General features: G+C 44.9%; 1 protein-coding gene across 5 annotated transcripts in view; it reads right to left on the bottom strand.

The window, feature by feature from the left end:
• Positions 1-14682, bottom strand: part of POLR2B (RNA polymerase II subunit B) — a 299158-nt gene that overhangs the window by 22100 nt on the left and 262376 nt on the right. For 3 of the 5 annotated variants that reach the window (XM_075603624.1, XM_075603642.1, XM_075603658.1), the window contains one exon: positions 12599-12706. The exons of 1 other annotated variant lie outside the window; for it this stretch is intronic. In XM_075603624.1, the coding sequence (XP_075459739.1) occupies positions 12599-12706 (108 nt within the window). Of the gene's footprint in view, positions 1-3613; positions 3691-12598; positions 12707-14682 lie in introns of all 5 variants that reach the window. One more of the 5 variants, XM_075603650.1, reaches the window with a different exon arrangement.

The raw sequence follows: 14682 nt of genomic DNA, 5'->3' as shown, positions 1-14682 counted from the left end.
AACGAGCTGGATCTTGTGCAAGGAGTGCTGTAGACATCTGAGAGGATGTGTGCTGGAGCGGATGAGATAAGAGTTCCCAGCAGCAGAGCATCGTAGGGGATAGGTGCTGGAGCGGATGAGATAGGGGTTCCCAGCAGCAGAGCAGCGTCGTCAATGGGTGCAGGAGCGGATTAGATAGGGGTTCCCAGCAGCAGAGCATTGTAGGGGATGGGTGCTGCAGCGGATGAGATAGGGGTCCCAGCAGCAGTGCAGCGTTGTCAATGGGTGCAGGAGCAGGTGCCCTGAGGGTTCCCGGGAGAGCAGCGTCGTCAATGGGTGCAGGAGCAAGTGCCCTGAGGGTCCTGGGAGAGCAGCGTCGTCAATGGGTGCAGGAGCAGGTGACCTGGTGGTTCCCGGGAGAGCAGCGTCGTCAACGGGTGGCTGCCATTTGTTTTGCGTTGTGTTTTATCTTTTTGACATAATAAGGCCCTGGATTCTTAGCCCTTGGAGTCTGAAGGTTTTCTTTATTATCCTTGGCCTTTCGCTTTAGCTTGGAAAAGGCATCCGCCTTTCTCTTTCATGGTCGGCACGGCAGAATCAAGCGGGTTCCTGCGTCCATAGAATTGGGGATGATCCATGGATGCAGCTGGAATAAAGCACAATGCAGTATCTGGACAAGAGCAAGTTCAGATACAGATCGGCGTGTGGTAGGCTATGCAATTTGAGTCACCTTTTATACACTGTGCCCGTTTCATTTTTTTCGCGTGCATGGCCACGAGGTGCAGGTGTTAAAAGTGGGTGTACTGTAAGAAGACTGTATAAATACAGCATCCATTTTGTTGATTCACTGCACATTGAACACACATTGACTACAGATTCTTGTGCTTGTATTTCTTTCTAAACGCAGCGATGCCGGTTAAAAAGATTTCTAAGGATCGCAGCATGAGAATACAGGATATGTACAAGAGAGGACAACGAATTTCACAGATTCAACGCTGGTTTAGTACTTCGGGCCTTGCTGTACCAGCAGCCACTGTGAGCCATCATGCCCACGGTAAGGCCAAAAATGTCAAGCGGATACCAACAGTCACTACCACGTAAGTAAAGTATTTTCAATATGGTTTCTTTACCGTACAGTAGTGTAATAGCACTTTTACTGGTTAAATGGCTTATTGTTTTTAACAGTACCCTTTTCCTAGCAATTATTTGAGATAAAAAAAATTGTATGTTGCACCTCTTTTCTTAATTATCTCTCACTTCATTATTACTCATTATGACTCACTCCACCCCAATGCAGTATACAGTATACTGTTTACTGTAAACAGTATGACACACACACACACACACACACACACACACACACACACACACACACACACACACACACACAAAGTACACGTAATATTATATTATAATGTTACAATATATTTATATATATATCGTGATGATGACAAACAAACCATTCGCAGCTCACAAGACAGCTAATAATGTTAGTAGATGAACCCATGTTCAAAGATATATATTCCTGGAAATTGGCATGATAACAGCAGCATTGGGTGCAGGTATAATATGAAGCTAGCAGCAGTTAATCCTTGTGGAAGATAGTGGACCTTAATATAGAGACGTGGGGCTGATAAGCGCAATACTGACTGTTGGTAGGAATACCCAAAAAGAGGAAATATATAATGAAATACCTCTATGGTCCTACTCCATGTCACATGTGGAAAAAATGAGGAGCAAACCTCCCATACCGCACCCTGTGTCCCACACCATACATCAGCTGGCTGGTATACACGATAAGCTGTCCGTGTCCGCCTGTTGTTGCTGAGAATTGAAAAAGGACACCCACACACAAACTGATCATGATGCGTGCTCCAGCCGGTAAATAGTGTAGAAAAAAATCGTAGAAATGTTGGTCACTGCTCACCGAATACCCGGAATCAACCAAGCGCAACGTCAATAAAATATATTATTTATTCATGAAAAAAACGAAAAAGCATACAGGAGGTGTACAGCCTTTTTCTCTACTTGAAAAGAAGAGCAAGCCTACTGTAGCAAAAGTATTGCTTAATAAACAATACATACAGTATAGAAATGTGATGACACGCATACAGTATGCGTTTCAAAAAGGATCCAATTCGCATGAGCGGAAAAAATATATTTAATATATTAATATTCGAAAGAAGACGTGACGTTATATTTTTGTAATACTGTACTTCTTTTCCCTTTAGTATCCTGTATACAGTACAGTACTGCACCGACACACTTTATTCGAGCAAATACCCAGTATGTACCTGGCAGATACCTGGAATGCGCCGCTCCTCACCTCTGACAAGCCCCGTTGCGTTTGCCTTCCCAGCCTGGGTTCATGCCTGGCTGACGGGCGGCTGATCTGTTAAATGATAATGATTAGGATTTAATAGGCTGCAATGCTTCGCGTGTCTACCAGATGGCATAAATTCATGAATTGTAATGCAGTATATATATATATATATATATATACTGTGCAGTATTGCAGCCAGCGGGAATAAAATGCTTCAATCCCTGCCTGGAAAATAACTCAATGCACTCGGGCAGAAAACAGTCACAAACCTCAATACACCCAGGTATACCCGAATTCGTGGGACTAGCCGAGCTCGAATAAAGTGTGTCGCCAGTGTATGTGACCACCTATTTTTTATGTGTTTGGCTAAGGAGCCTCAGACTACTGTATACAGTATGAACTCGTAACGTTAATCTCTGCTTCAAATATAAATCAAATTTACAATTACTGTGCGCACACAGAATTGCTTAGACTTTTAAGACAACAGCTCGCGATCGCCCACTTGAGTTTCTAGACTGTATTGCAGACAACGCTAACATGTAATTTTCTGCGCACGATAGAAAACCGATCGAAAATAGAGTAAATTGCCAAACGGTTGGAAAACAGAGCGCATTGTGCCGCGGTATTCAGAGCATTTTGGCGTACGCCGCTTTAGAATGAAGGCTGGCGCAGCTGTGTTTACATCCCCGACCGCTACGTTCTCTTTTCAGAACTTGGCCCCGAAAAGTGTGACTTTCTTGCCTTGAAATTTCTGTAGGCGGCTCACGTCTATTTCTCCCAGAGCATCATATCGTGGCTTCAAATTTGCCGCTGCTGTCTTGGCGCTTAGAATCGGAGGACCGGATTGGCTGCTGGCTTTCTTATAGTATTTCAGTCCCATTCATGAATTACTCCAGCCAATCAGAGCGTGGGAGAATTCCTACCAACCAATCAGCGACTTGCCAGTCTCCTGAAGCCGGGCAAGGATGGATTAGAAATCTGACAGGGGCATGCTCCAACTTGGCACCTTTGCCACCTGTGAGTCAGACGCCATCCGTGGAGTTAGACGTCTCAAGGTCTGGGCAAATGGTTGTCCAATGACTTTCATTCAGCCCAGGACGAGGGCAATTGAGGCTAATTCTGTCCAAATGGCTCACACACCCTTGGCAATTGCTGTGGCATTCAACTCAGGGACCCGAGCAGACTTAGTCGCACCAACCTGATAGCCAGCTGGTCTCTCGGAACCAAAGACTTGGAAATACCCAGCTCATTTACAGTGCATAAAACATTTTACCCTTACACACAATGTTAAAATAAAAATATAAATCTCACAATTTCTTCTAAGTCCCTCGTTTCCTAGGTTTGACTGAAAAGACGCACACGTTCAGTTTCAGCGCTCCTAGACCTTCCTAGAATAATTTAAAAAAAAAGTTGAACGAAATAATGCTTAGGTTTTATCTTGGCGTTACTTTTCTAAATACATAGGAATTTGGAATTAGACATGAAATCAGCCCTGCAACCTTATTTATGGTTGAAGCACTCCAGAACCTCTATACTTGGTTCTGGTATCTGGGCATATAATGGGGGACCCCTATTAACCTAGGGACCCCAGACTGTACCAGGCATACATATATCCCTATGCCCCATTTACCTTTCTGGTCTGTACTGAAGCAGGGAAACCTGGCGGTGAGTCGCACAACTGCTTTCCAGGGAATACTTTGACTGGAGTGATGTGTCAATATGTCCCCGGGAAACTAATCTGATTCCAAGGTATATTTTTGGGGTGGCCAGCAACTTTGGACCCCCTTCTTCCTAGACACATCTTGACAACACTCTTACTGCAAAGTCCTACCTGAAACTCATAGCCTGAGAATCTCCACTGGGTAGCACTCCTGGAAAGGTAACACATACATAAATCTTTTATTGCAATACAATTACATACATTGCAGGTACCATACATGGATTCAAGAGCTAACACTCTAAACTACTCAATATGGCTCAGAGGTAACCAGCCAGGCATACTACCTTTATTAATAGCCTGGTTACCCCCTCACCGTCACACTGGGCAGTTAATTTAGAGGGTTATTCCCTTTTTTGAAATGATGGAGCAAATAGGAGGTGGAGGAATAGGTTTGTATGTTAAACCGTATCTAAAATCTATTACAGCTCAACCCCGTTATAACGAAAATCCGCTTATAAAGCGATGCAAGCGTAGCTCCCAATTTTCGTATGTAATGTTTTTTTTTCTGAACACGTGATATACATATATACAGTATAAACAGTACCATGCAGATCTTCCAACCATTCTGGCTCTTGCACCGATCTTCCTCTCTCTCCCTGTTAGCCGGAAGCTGACGGCAGAAGCAGAGAGAGCTGGAAGAGTTATCCTAGCTCACCCCCTCTGGAGGCTGCGGAACCCGAGGGGTGCATTCTCGAGCACAATTTTTTTTTCTAACGCGATTCGCTAATATTGCGATGGGATTCTTTGGGCCCCAAGCACCACGTTATAACTGGGTTTAGCTATATAAAGGGAAGAGGTTTTTGAAGAGAATGATGACAATGTAGAGATCTCGTGGATAGAAATTAGTAGTGGAGGTAAAAGTATAAAGAAAATGTTTGTAGGGATATGCTATAAATCACCAAATATCTGTGAGTTAGAGAAAGCCAAAATATTTTTGCAAATGGAGAAGGCATCAATACTAGGTGATGTTTGCATAATGCGCAATTTTAAATATCCAGACAGACTGAGGCAATGAGAATAGCACTACAACGAAAGGAAACAGTTTTTTGTGTGTGTTTAAAGACAATTACAGTACATGACCCAAATTATTAAGGAACCAACCAGGAGATGGGCAATACTTGATTTGGTTATACCAAACAATGTATAGTAGAAGTAATACACAAGTGTTCCCGGACTTGAATATTGGTTAAGTGATCATAACATGGTCTCATTTGAAATGAATAATCAAAAAACATACTACAGGCATACCCCGGTTTAAGGACACTCACTTTAAGTACACTCGCGAGTAAGGACATATCGCCCAATAGGCAAACGCCAGCTCGCGCATGCGCCTGTCAGCACGTCCTGAACAGCAATACCGGCTCCCTACCTGTACCAAAGCTGTGCGCAAGCGGGGAGACTATAGAGCCTGTTACAAATGCGTTATTTACATCAGTTATGCATGTATATGATGATTTCAATACAGTACATGCATCAATAAGTGCAAAAAAGGTAGTGTTTCACTTTAAGTACATTTTCACTTTACATACATGCTCTGGGCCCATTGCGTACGTTAATGTGGGGTATGCCTGTACTTGGGTGAAACAAAGACTTTAAAATGGCAGATTTTAATAAATTGAGGACTAATCTACAAGGAATAAATTGAGATTATGTTTTTGCAGGGAAAAATGTCTAAGATAAATGGGCAGTCTTTAAAACATTGCTAGAAAAGAACACTTACCAGTGTATACCCTTGGGTAATAAGTATAAAAGAAACAAGTCAAAACCAATATGGCTAAATAAACAGGTAGGAGGGGGAATGGAAAAGAAGAGGCAGGCATTTAGATACTTGAAGTCAGAAGGGACGGAGATATCAGATCAGTATTATAAGGAATGTAACAAAAATTCCAAAAGGGCAATCAAATTAGCAAAAAGTGATAATGAAAAAAGGATTGCAATAAAAAGTAAGATTCACCCTAAAAATTCTTTAAGTACCGTAATAACAAAAAAAATGATGTAGAAAAGAAAATATACATAATTATGCCCCTTTACAAAGCACTAGTAAGACCACACCTTGAATATGGAGTACAATTTTGGGCACCAATCCTAAGAAAAGACATTATGGAACTAAAGAGTGTGCAGAGAAGAGCCACCAAATTAATAAAGGGGGTGGACATTCTAACTTATGAGGAGAGGCTAGCTAAATTAGATTTATTTACATTAGAAAAGAGGCGTCTAAGAGGGGATATGATAACTATATACAAATATATTCAGGGACAATACAAGGAGCTTTCAAAAGAACTATTCATCCCACGGGCAGTACTAAGGACTCGGGGCCAACCCTTAAGGTTGGAGGAAAGGAAATTTCACCAGCAACAAAGGAAAGGGTTCTTTACAGTAAGGGCAGTTAAAATGTGGAATTCATTACCCATGGAGACTGTGATGGCAGATACAATAGATTTGTTCAAAAAAAAAGGTTGGACATCTTTTTAGATGGGAAAGGTATACAGGGATATACCAAATAAGTATACTGTCGCGGCCAAGTTTATTCGAGCATTTACCTGGTCTCGGCCGCGACAGTAACCGGGCGCACGCCAGGGTGTCCCGTGCGCGCGCCGAAGCCTCGGAGGAGCGGCCCTCCGATCGGGGCTTCCCCCTCCCCTCTCCGGGTCCGCCGGGTCCCCCGGAACCCCCCACCGCCGTCCCCCACATCGCGGGACACCAGGGCTCCATTGGGGAGCCCTGGGCACTCGTGCATGGGGCGCAGGCACCCGATGAAGCGTGACCGCGCATCGGTGACGCGCGGCACGCCGAGGGGATTTGGCTAGCAAGCCGGGACATCTCCCGGCTTGCGGAACTAGCCGAATTCAAATTAAATGTGTCGCCTCTGTACATGGGAAGGATGTTGATCCAGGGATTAATCCGATTGCCAATTCTTGGAGTCAAGAAGGAATTAATTTTTCCCCTTAATGGGTTTTTTTGTTTGCCTTCCTCTGGATCAATAAGTATAGATATAGGATAAAGTATCTGTTGTCTAAATTTAGCATAGGTTGAACTTGATGGACGTACGTACGTCTTTTTTCAACCTCATCTACTATGTAACTATGTAACTATGTAATATAGGACCCTTTCAGCGTGAGATGGCAGATAGATTATTGGAGGTAAGGAAAAAGCAGAAGTATTAAACAAATTATTTGCCTCTGTCTTTAACAGGGAAGAATCAATTGCAATAGTAGTGCTGCAGGAGGAAGCCACAAACTCTATATTAACGAACAATTGGTTAATTGAGGAAGAAGTTCATAAGCGGCTTGAAAAAAGTTAAGTAAATAAGGCACCTGGCCCCGATGGCATACATCCAAGACTTCTTAAGGAGTTAAGGTCAGGAATAGCCAAACCATTACATTTAATATTCAAGGACTAAGTTTCACAGGCTCAGTACCATAAGATTGGCGTAAAGCAGAAATGGTGCCTATATTTAAAAACGAAGCTAAATCACAAATGGGGAATTACAGAACTGTAAATCTGACATTAATAGAGGGAAAGCTAATTTGAAGGTTTAGTATGGGATAATATTCTGAAATAGCTAATGAAAAACAAAATTATTAGTAATTAAAATTAAATGGGGATAAACTAGGAGGATCCTTGATGGAGAAGTATTTAGGAGTGCTTGTGAACAGCAGGCTAAGCAATAGCCCCCAAAGTCATGCAGTAGCTGCAAAAGCAAACAAGATCTTATTTGGCATTAAATGGGGAATGCATTGAAGGGAAGTAAACCTTGAATATGGAGTACAATTTTGGGCACCACTCCATAGAAAAGACATTATGGAACTACAGAAAGTGCAGAGAAAAGCCACCCAATTAATAAAGTTGATGGATAATCTGATTTATAAGGAGAGGCTAGCCAAATTAGATGTATTTACATTAGAAAAGAGGCGTCTAAGAGGGGATATGATAACTATATACAAATATATTCGGGGACAATACAAGGAGCTTTCAAAAGAACTATTCATCCAAAGGGCAGTACAAAGGACACAGGGTCATCCCTTAAGGTTGGAGGAAATTAGATTTCACCAGCAACAAATGAAAGGGTTCTTTACAGTAAGGGCAGTTAAAATGTAGAATTCATTACCTATAGAGACTATGATGGCAGATACAATAGATCTGTTTAAACAAAGGTTGGACATCTCTTTAGAAAGGAAAGCTATACAGGGATATGGGGTGCCGGTATCCCTCTGCTTTGTTTACATCCCACGTGGATTTTAACATGGCGGGTATACCGGCACCCCATACCGGGGCCTGTAACTCGGGAAGTAGGGTGTCCCCGAGGCTGAAATCAACTTTGTTCAGCTCAGGAGACCCCCTGCTCACGCACACTATGAATAAAAATAAAATGTAAGCAGCTTCATTACCTTAGCAGCTATACACTAAGGTAATGATTTTTTATTTGGGGGGAGGGGGGTTTCATACTAGTGTGAGGGAGCAGGGGGTCTCCTGAGTTGAACAAAGTTGATTTCAGCCTCGGGGACCCCTTACTTCTCAAGATACAGGCCCTGTTATGGGGTGCCGGTATCCATCAGCTTTGTTTAGATCCCACGGTCACGTGACCCACTCTATTTTAACATGGGGATACCGGTACCCCATAACAGGGTCTGTATCTCGGGAAGTAGGGGGTCCCCGGACCTGAAATCAATGCGGTTCAGCTCAGGAGACCCCCTGCTACATTACTATGTTAGAATTTTTTATAAAACCCCCGCGATCACGTGAGAGGCATGCAGTTAGGCCGTGCTTGTAGTGCCGGCGACGTCGCCCGAAAACAAAAGCTTTGCCACCGCATGCGCTTATAGTGTGCACGACGGCGACAAAGCGACGGAGTGACGTCGCGAAAACTGGTAGCCAGCAAGATCAGATTTTTCAAGGGCTGTCGCGTCACGAGACGGCTCTTAAACCAATCAAATTGTCGAAATTACACGCCGCCGCGCGAAATATAACTTTCGGCGGTGGCGACGTCACCTGTCGTATCGCCGTCGCCGGCACTATAGGCACGGCCTTAGAGTGACTGATTCAGCCTCTCTCTTACTGCGCATCTATTACAGACAGGCAGACCCCGGTAGGACACTGCTGTGTTACTCCGATGGGCATTAGTCTGCTGCGGCACAAATCGTGAGGATCACGGGCATATCTCGAAGTTCCATTTCGAGATTTGTTCGCATAACAGCCGCTGCATCTGTAAGTAAACATGGGAAGGATGTTGATCCATGTAATAATCCGATTGCCAATATTTCGGAAGGAATTTATTTTCCGCCATACGAGATATCTGAGGTGGTAGGGGGTAACCAGGGTCTCAAATAAAGGTTAAGCCCGTTTTTGGTTACCCCATATCCATATATAAGGGTTCAAGAGAGTTAGCTCTTGAGCCCAGAAACCTTGTATGTTTCTGCTGTACTTTGCATATTAAAGTATTTGTTGTGTTTTTCCCTTTCCGGGCATGCCATCAAGCAGGGATTGCTAGGTTATGAGTTTCAAGGGGGGTTTTGTGGAGGAACCGTTTACAGAATGTGCCTAGGAGGTGGTGATCCAGAGTTGTCGGATCCACCAGAAATGTACCAGGGAATCATGCCTGATTCCCGGATACATGTAGGCATATTGTCCCGCAATACATCCCGTTGAAAACGCAAGAGCGACTCACCACTAGGGTACCCTGCTTCAGCATAGCTCAAAAAGGTGAATGGGGCACAGGAATAAAACAAATTCCTGTAGCTGAGGGAATCCCTAGGTGAAGGGGTACCCCAGCTAATGCCCAGAACCAGGGTACGGTTTGTGGGTGCTCCAACCGTCTACAAGGTTGAGGGGGGACTCAGGGTCCTGTTTGAGTTTTAAGATAGAGTGTGGAGAATAAGGCAGATAGGAATAAAAGTATAACATCTTGCTTAGTCCGTCCCCTGTACCCAGAGACTCATAAGTATATTAAATCCTATAACTTGTGTATAAAAATAAATTTATTAAAGGTACTGTATATATTGTGTTTTATACATTCGGAACACATGTCCAGTCAGACTGTCCAGGTTAACCCATAGGCACCCGGGAGTCTGCTGGACATCGGAGCGAAGAATCAGAGGATGCCCAGAGGTGTGAAAAGCATTTGGTTAGAAGGTAAAGGCTGAGAACCCAGGTCCGGAGAACAATGGCAATCATCTAGGATGCCACTTGCTCTGCCAGACCTGGAGGAACTCGTCCCAGCGGGTGGCATTGTGATAGCCAGGGAGTGAGGTGCCAGGCTTGCATGTTCCCTAGCTATCTTGAATTTCCCGCAGACCCAGCATTTTCTACCGGCTTGGCTCCGATTGGTTGGTGGGAATTTTCCCACGCGATGATTGGCTGCTGAGTTTCATGAATGAAATTTAGAATACTATAAAGAACCTGTGAGCCAATAAGATTAGAGTTCTCCATCCGATAGAGCGCAGGCGGGCTTTTCAAAGTTGCTCTTGCACGAATAGCAGAGCAACCGGCTTCAATTTCAAGCCTGCCTGCCAGATTCTAAATCCCAACTTTTAGCGGCCAAGTTCTCAAAAGCGAACGGAGTAGACGCGACTGAGATTTGAGGGAGCGACGGTGTGTGGCACTTGACGCCAATTTGGGAACTAGGGGATTCCGGGCTAAGTCCCGGTCAGGGTAAAACTCTTATTTAGAGTTCCGTGCACCTAGGAAAGACTAGCTTTTGACCCCAGACCCCCAGTAAGTGTGTATTTTTGTCTGTATTTTGTGTTCCACTGTGTGTAAGCGATTTTAGGCGAATAAACTACAATTTGTTTCACTACCTTGTTTTGTCAATGAATGATCCAGGTAAAAAGGTGTAAATTACCTGGTCTCTTGTGACAATATCATTTGATGATATTTCACTGGTGTTTTTTGTTTGCCTTCCTCGATCAATATAATGTAACAACAAATATAGGATAAAGTACTTGTCATTTAAATTTAGCATAGGTTGAACTTGATGGACGTATGTTTTTTTCAACCTCAACTACTATGCAACTATGTAATAATGGGGGGGTGCCCTTCTAGCTAAATAAGCACATATATAAACTACTGACAAATTACAGCATGGTATTTAGTAATGTTTGTCACGGTAGACCAGGTCTTTTATTAATAAATTTATATTTAAGGGATCAGACGCAAGGCAAAACAAGGCAGTGAAATAAAATTAGGTTTATTTGGACAAGACCTCGGAAACAAACAAATACAAAATACAGAGAATATACACATTTACTGGAGCCTGGGGTTAAGATCTAGTCCTTTCCTAGTGGCAGGGCGCCTGCTTCAGCAAAAGGCGTTACCCTGTTGGCTCTGGTTGGTTCCAGCCTGCTGGCTGGGACTCTCCATGCTTATCTGTTGGTGTTATAGCTTTCACCTAGAAGCACCTTTGAGAAGCCTACCAGCAGCTGCTTGTCTCTTCAAATCTCCAAAAAAAAAAAGATAGAGCTGCTACACTGCACGTCCTTATATAGGGATACTCCATATCTAAAATCAAATGCCAATTAGAGCACGGATTGTGGTTGTGCATTCAATGATAGGAGAGAAAATGTCAAAACTTGCCAATGGAAATCATGCATACGAGTTTGAAACCCCAGCAACTGTTTTCATGGCTTGCCCCATACATCCCGCTGGGTAGGTTCCGCAATATCTAGTTGGAACAAAGGCTTTCAACTCCAGATATCCTGTTCACAGCCCTTCCCCCTCACCATGTTGCAATTAACAGGGAATCCCTATAGTTGGGCTGTTGGCATTGAAATGCTAATTTACAGCCGGCTGCCTTTTGTCCTGTATGCAGTTCAGCTCACAGCACAAACACAAAATGCATTGTAGTATTAAAACACTTTCAAAGAAACATTTGGTCCCTAGTTTTGCACTCTACAATTTGGACCTAAAATGTGGTGTCTATTAACTGGGGCTCTAAACCTTGTTCTAGAACACCAGCCCCTACACCCAATACAGTAACATTTGATAACTGGAGCTGACACTCTAAAACTGGGATCTGCGAATTGGGTTCTAAAACCTGTGTTGGAATACAAGCCTTCTAGACCCAGTTTTAATACCTTGCTGGCAGGCAATACAGGTTAACCCTGTTTTCCCCCAAATATCCCCCTTTTTCCTCATGTTCCAGAAGTCTCTGCTCTGCAGCTATTTCTCATAACGGGCCACCCATACAAGGCAACCCACTTATAAGCTTGCACAGGCAGCTACGGGACAAGAAGTTAAAGGGAATACAACATAGAATTGCTTAACTGGCCCACTAGGCTTACATAGTTAACCCCACACACACTGTTCCTAGCTTATAACCCTATGGGAAACAGTATAAGGGGAACAGAATAACCGGGCAACACATTAAGGTACAATATTAGACCCAATAGCTGACACTCTCAGCCCTTGCCATATGGTTTCAGGGGCAACCAGCCAGGCTCCACCTTTATTAATGAAGGCCGGCTACCCCCTACCGATATAATGTTCACTAAATAAAAGACAAACCTGTTTGTCAAGTGCTGTAAGATAATCTTTTGGGCACCAGAGTTGTGGGATGTGGGGCACATTCATCAGCTTCTTACCTTCCCTTGAAGACATTCAATCAAGTGTCCAATGGTCATACGAGAAGGAATGGCATGGGGATTGATGATAATATCAGGGGTGATGCCTTCACAAGTGAAAGGCATGTCCTAAAATCAGAAACGGAGATAACCCAAAACAAGTAGGTTACTAACAAAATATATAGGGTTTAAAAAGAAATAAATTATATTATATATATATATATATATATATATAAAGCAGAAAATAGCCGTGTTAGTCCAGTTGCGATAGTGCAGAATAAATGAGTTCTTCAGCATTAGGTGATACCTTTTTTATTGGACTAACAATTTATGTCATAGGACAAGCTTTCGAGAGTTCTCCTCTCTTCTTCAGGTCGAGCAATACTGATATACAAAGGAGCTTGCGTGTACTGATTGATCTGTGTGGTTGATTTGAAGTGCTGGTTGGTTAAAGTGTGTGCAGTTTGAACAAGGAAGCAGTTAAACAAGGTATAGTTTATTGAAGTACAGTTTACTGTTAGTACTTCTAAACTTCATAGATGCTAGAATGAGCAGGATTGAAAATGCCACTCAATGCACATCTTGCCACATGTATGTGCACTTGGAGCAGCTGTTCCAAGGAGCATACCGCTGTGAGAAGTGTGAGCAGGTGGTCTCTTTATATACATATACATATACATAGTGTTCGACAATCCTATACATTTACACGCCCGGGGCGGGTGGATTTAATCCCCGGGCGAGTAACTATTGGCCCAAGCAGCACACGTGTTTTGTTTTTTTAAATTTTCCCTGCTCGTGCTAAATTTCCCTGCTCGCGCTGGCTGAAAAAAAAAAAAAAAAAACTCCCCCTACCTCCTGTCAGCTGATTGGCGCGCGCTCCCAGGCTTTGTGGGCGCGCGGCCAGGCTCTATATGAGCCAGCCCCCAACGAGCAGCCATTCTTTTCCCATGGTGGATGGAGGACACAGTAAGTATTATCTGTGCCTTCCCCCACCTCCCCCCCCCCCCGCTTCCCCCGGTCCCGTGTCAGAGAGCGCGGCGGGTGATGGGAGCGGGGGATGCCCCCTCATGTCCCCGCTTCCCACGTCAGGGAGCGCGCCGGGTGATGGGAGCGGGGGATGCCCCCTCATGTCCCCGCTTCCTGCCCCCGCTTCCCCCCGGTCCCGCGTCAGGGAGCGCGCCGGGTGATGGGAGCGGGGGATGCCCCCTCATGTCCCCGCTTCCCCCGGTCCCGTGTCAGGGAGCGCGCCAGGTGATGGGAGCGGGGGATGCCCCCTCATGTCCACGCTTCCTCCCCCCACTTCCCCCCGGTCCCGCGTCAGGGAGCGCGCCGGGTGATGAGAGCGGGGGATGCCCCCTCATGTCCCCGCTTCCCCCCAGTCCCGCGTCAGGGAGCGCGCCGGGTGATGGGAGCGGGGATGCCCCCTCATGTCCTTCTGGTCGCGGCCTTTCCAAAAGGTGTGTAGAGAGTGAGTGTGTGTGTGTGGGCATGGGAGAATGTGTGTGTATATGGGAGAGTGTGTGTGTGTGTATATATATAGGTGTGTGTGTGTGTGTGTATGGGTGTGTGTGTGTGTGTAGATATGGGGGTGTGTGTGTATATATGGGTGGGGGGTGTATATATGTGTGTGTGGGAGTGTGTGTATATATGTGGGAGTGTGTGTGTATATGTGTGAGTGTGTGTGTATATGTGGGAGTGTGTGTGTATATGTGGGAGTGTGTGGGTGTATATATATGGGAGAATGTGTATGTGTGTATGGGAGTATGTGTGACACCAGAGGTACCACCCCCCCCCCAATCAGTCACCCACCCGTGCTCCGGTCAGTCAGTCACCCCTGCCCCGGTCAGTCAGTCACCCCTGCCCCGGTCAGTCAGTCACCCCTGCCCCGGTCAGTCAGTCACCCCTGCCCCGGTCAGTCAGTCACCCCTGCCCCAGTCAGTCAGTCACCCCTGCCCCAGTCAGTCAGTCACCCCTGCCCCAGTCAGTCAGTCACCCCTGCCCCAGTCAGTCAGTCACCCCTGCCCCAGTCAGTCAGTCACCCCTGCCCCAGTCAGTCAGTCACCCCAGCCCCAGTCAGTCAGTCACCCCTGCCCCAGTCAGTCAGT

This window comes from Ascaphus truei, chromosome 1, assembly GCF_040206685.1.
Source record: "Ascaphus truei isolate aAscTru1 chromosome 1, aAscTru1.hap1, whole genome shotgun sequence".
Classification (NCBI taxonomy): domain Eukaryota; kingdom Metazoa; phylum Chordata; class Amphibia; order Anura; family Ascaphidae; genus Ascaphus; species Ascaphus truei.
The sequence above is the reverse complement of the archived record's forward strand: the minus strand, read 5'-3'. Positions and strand labels throughout refer to the sequence as shown.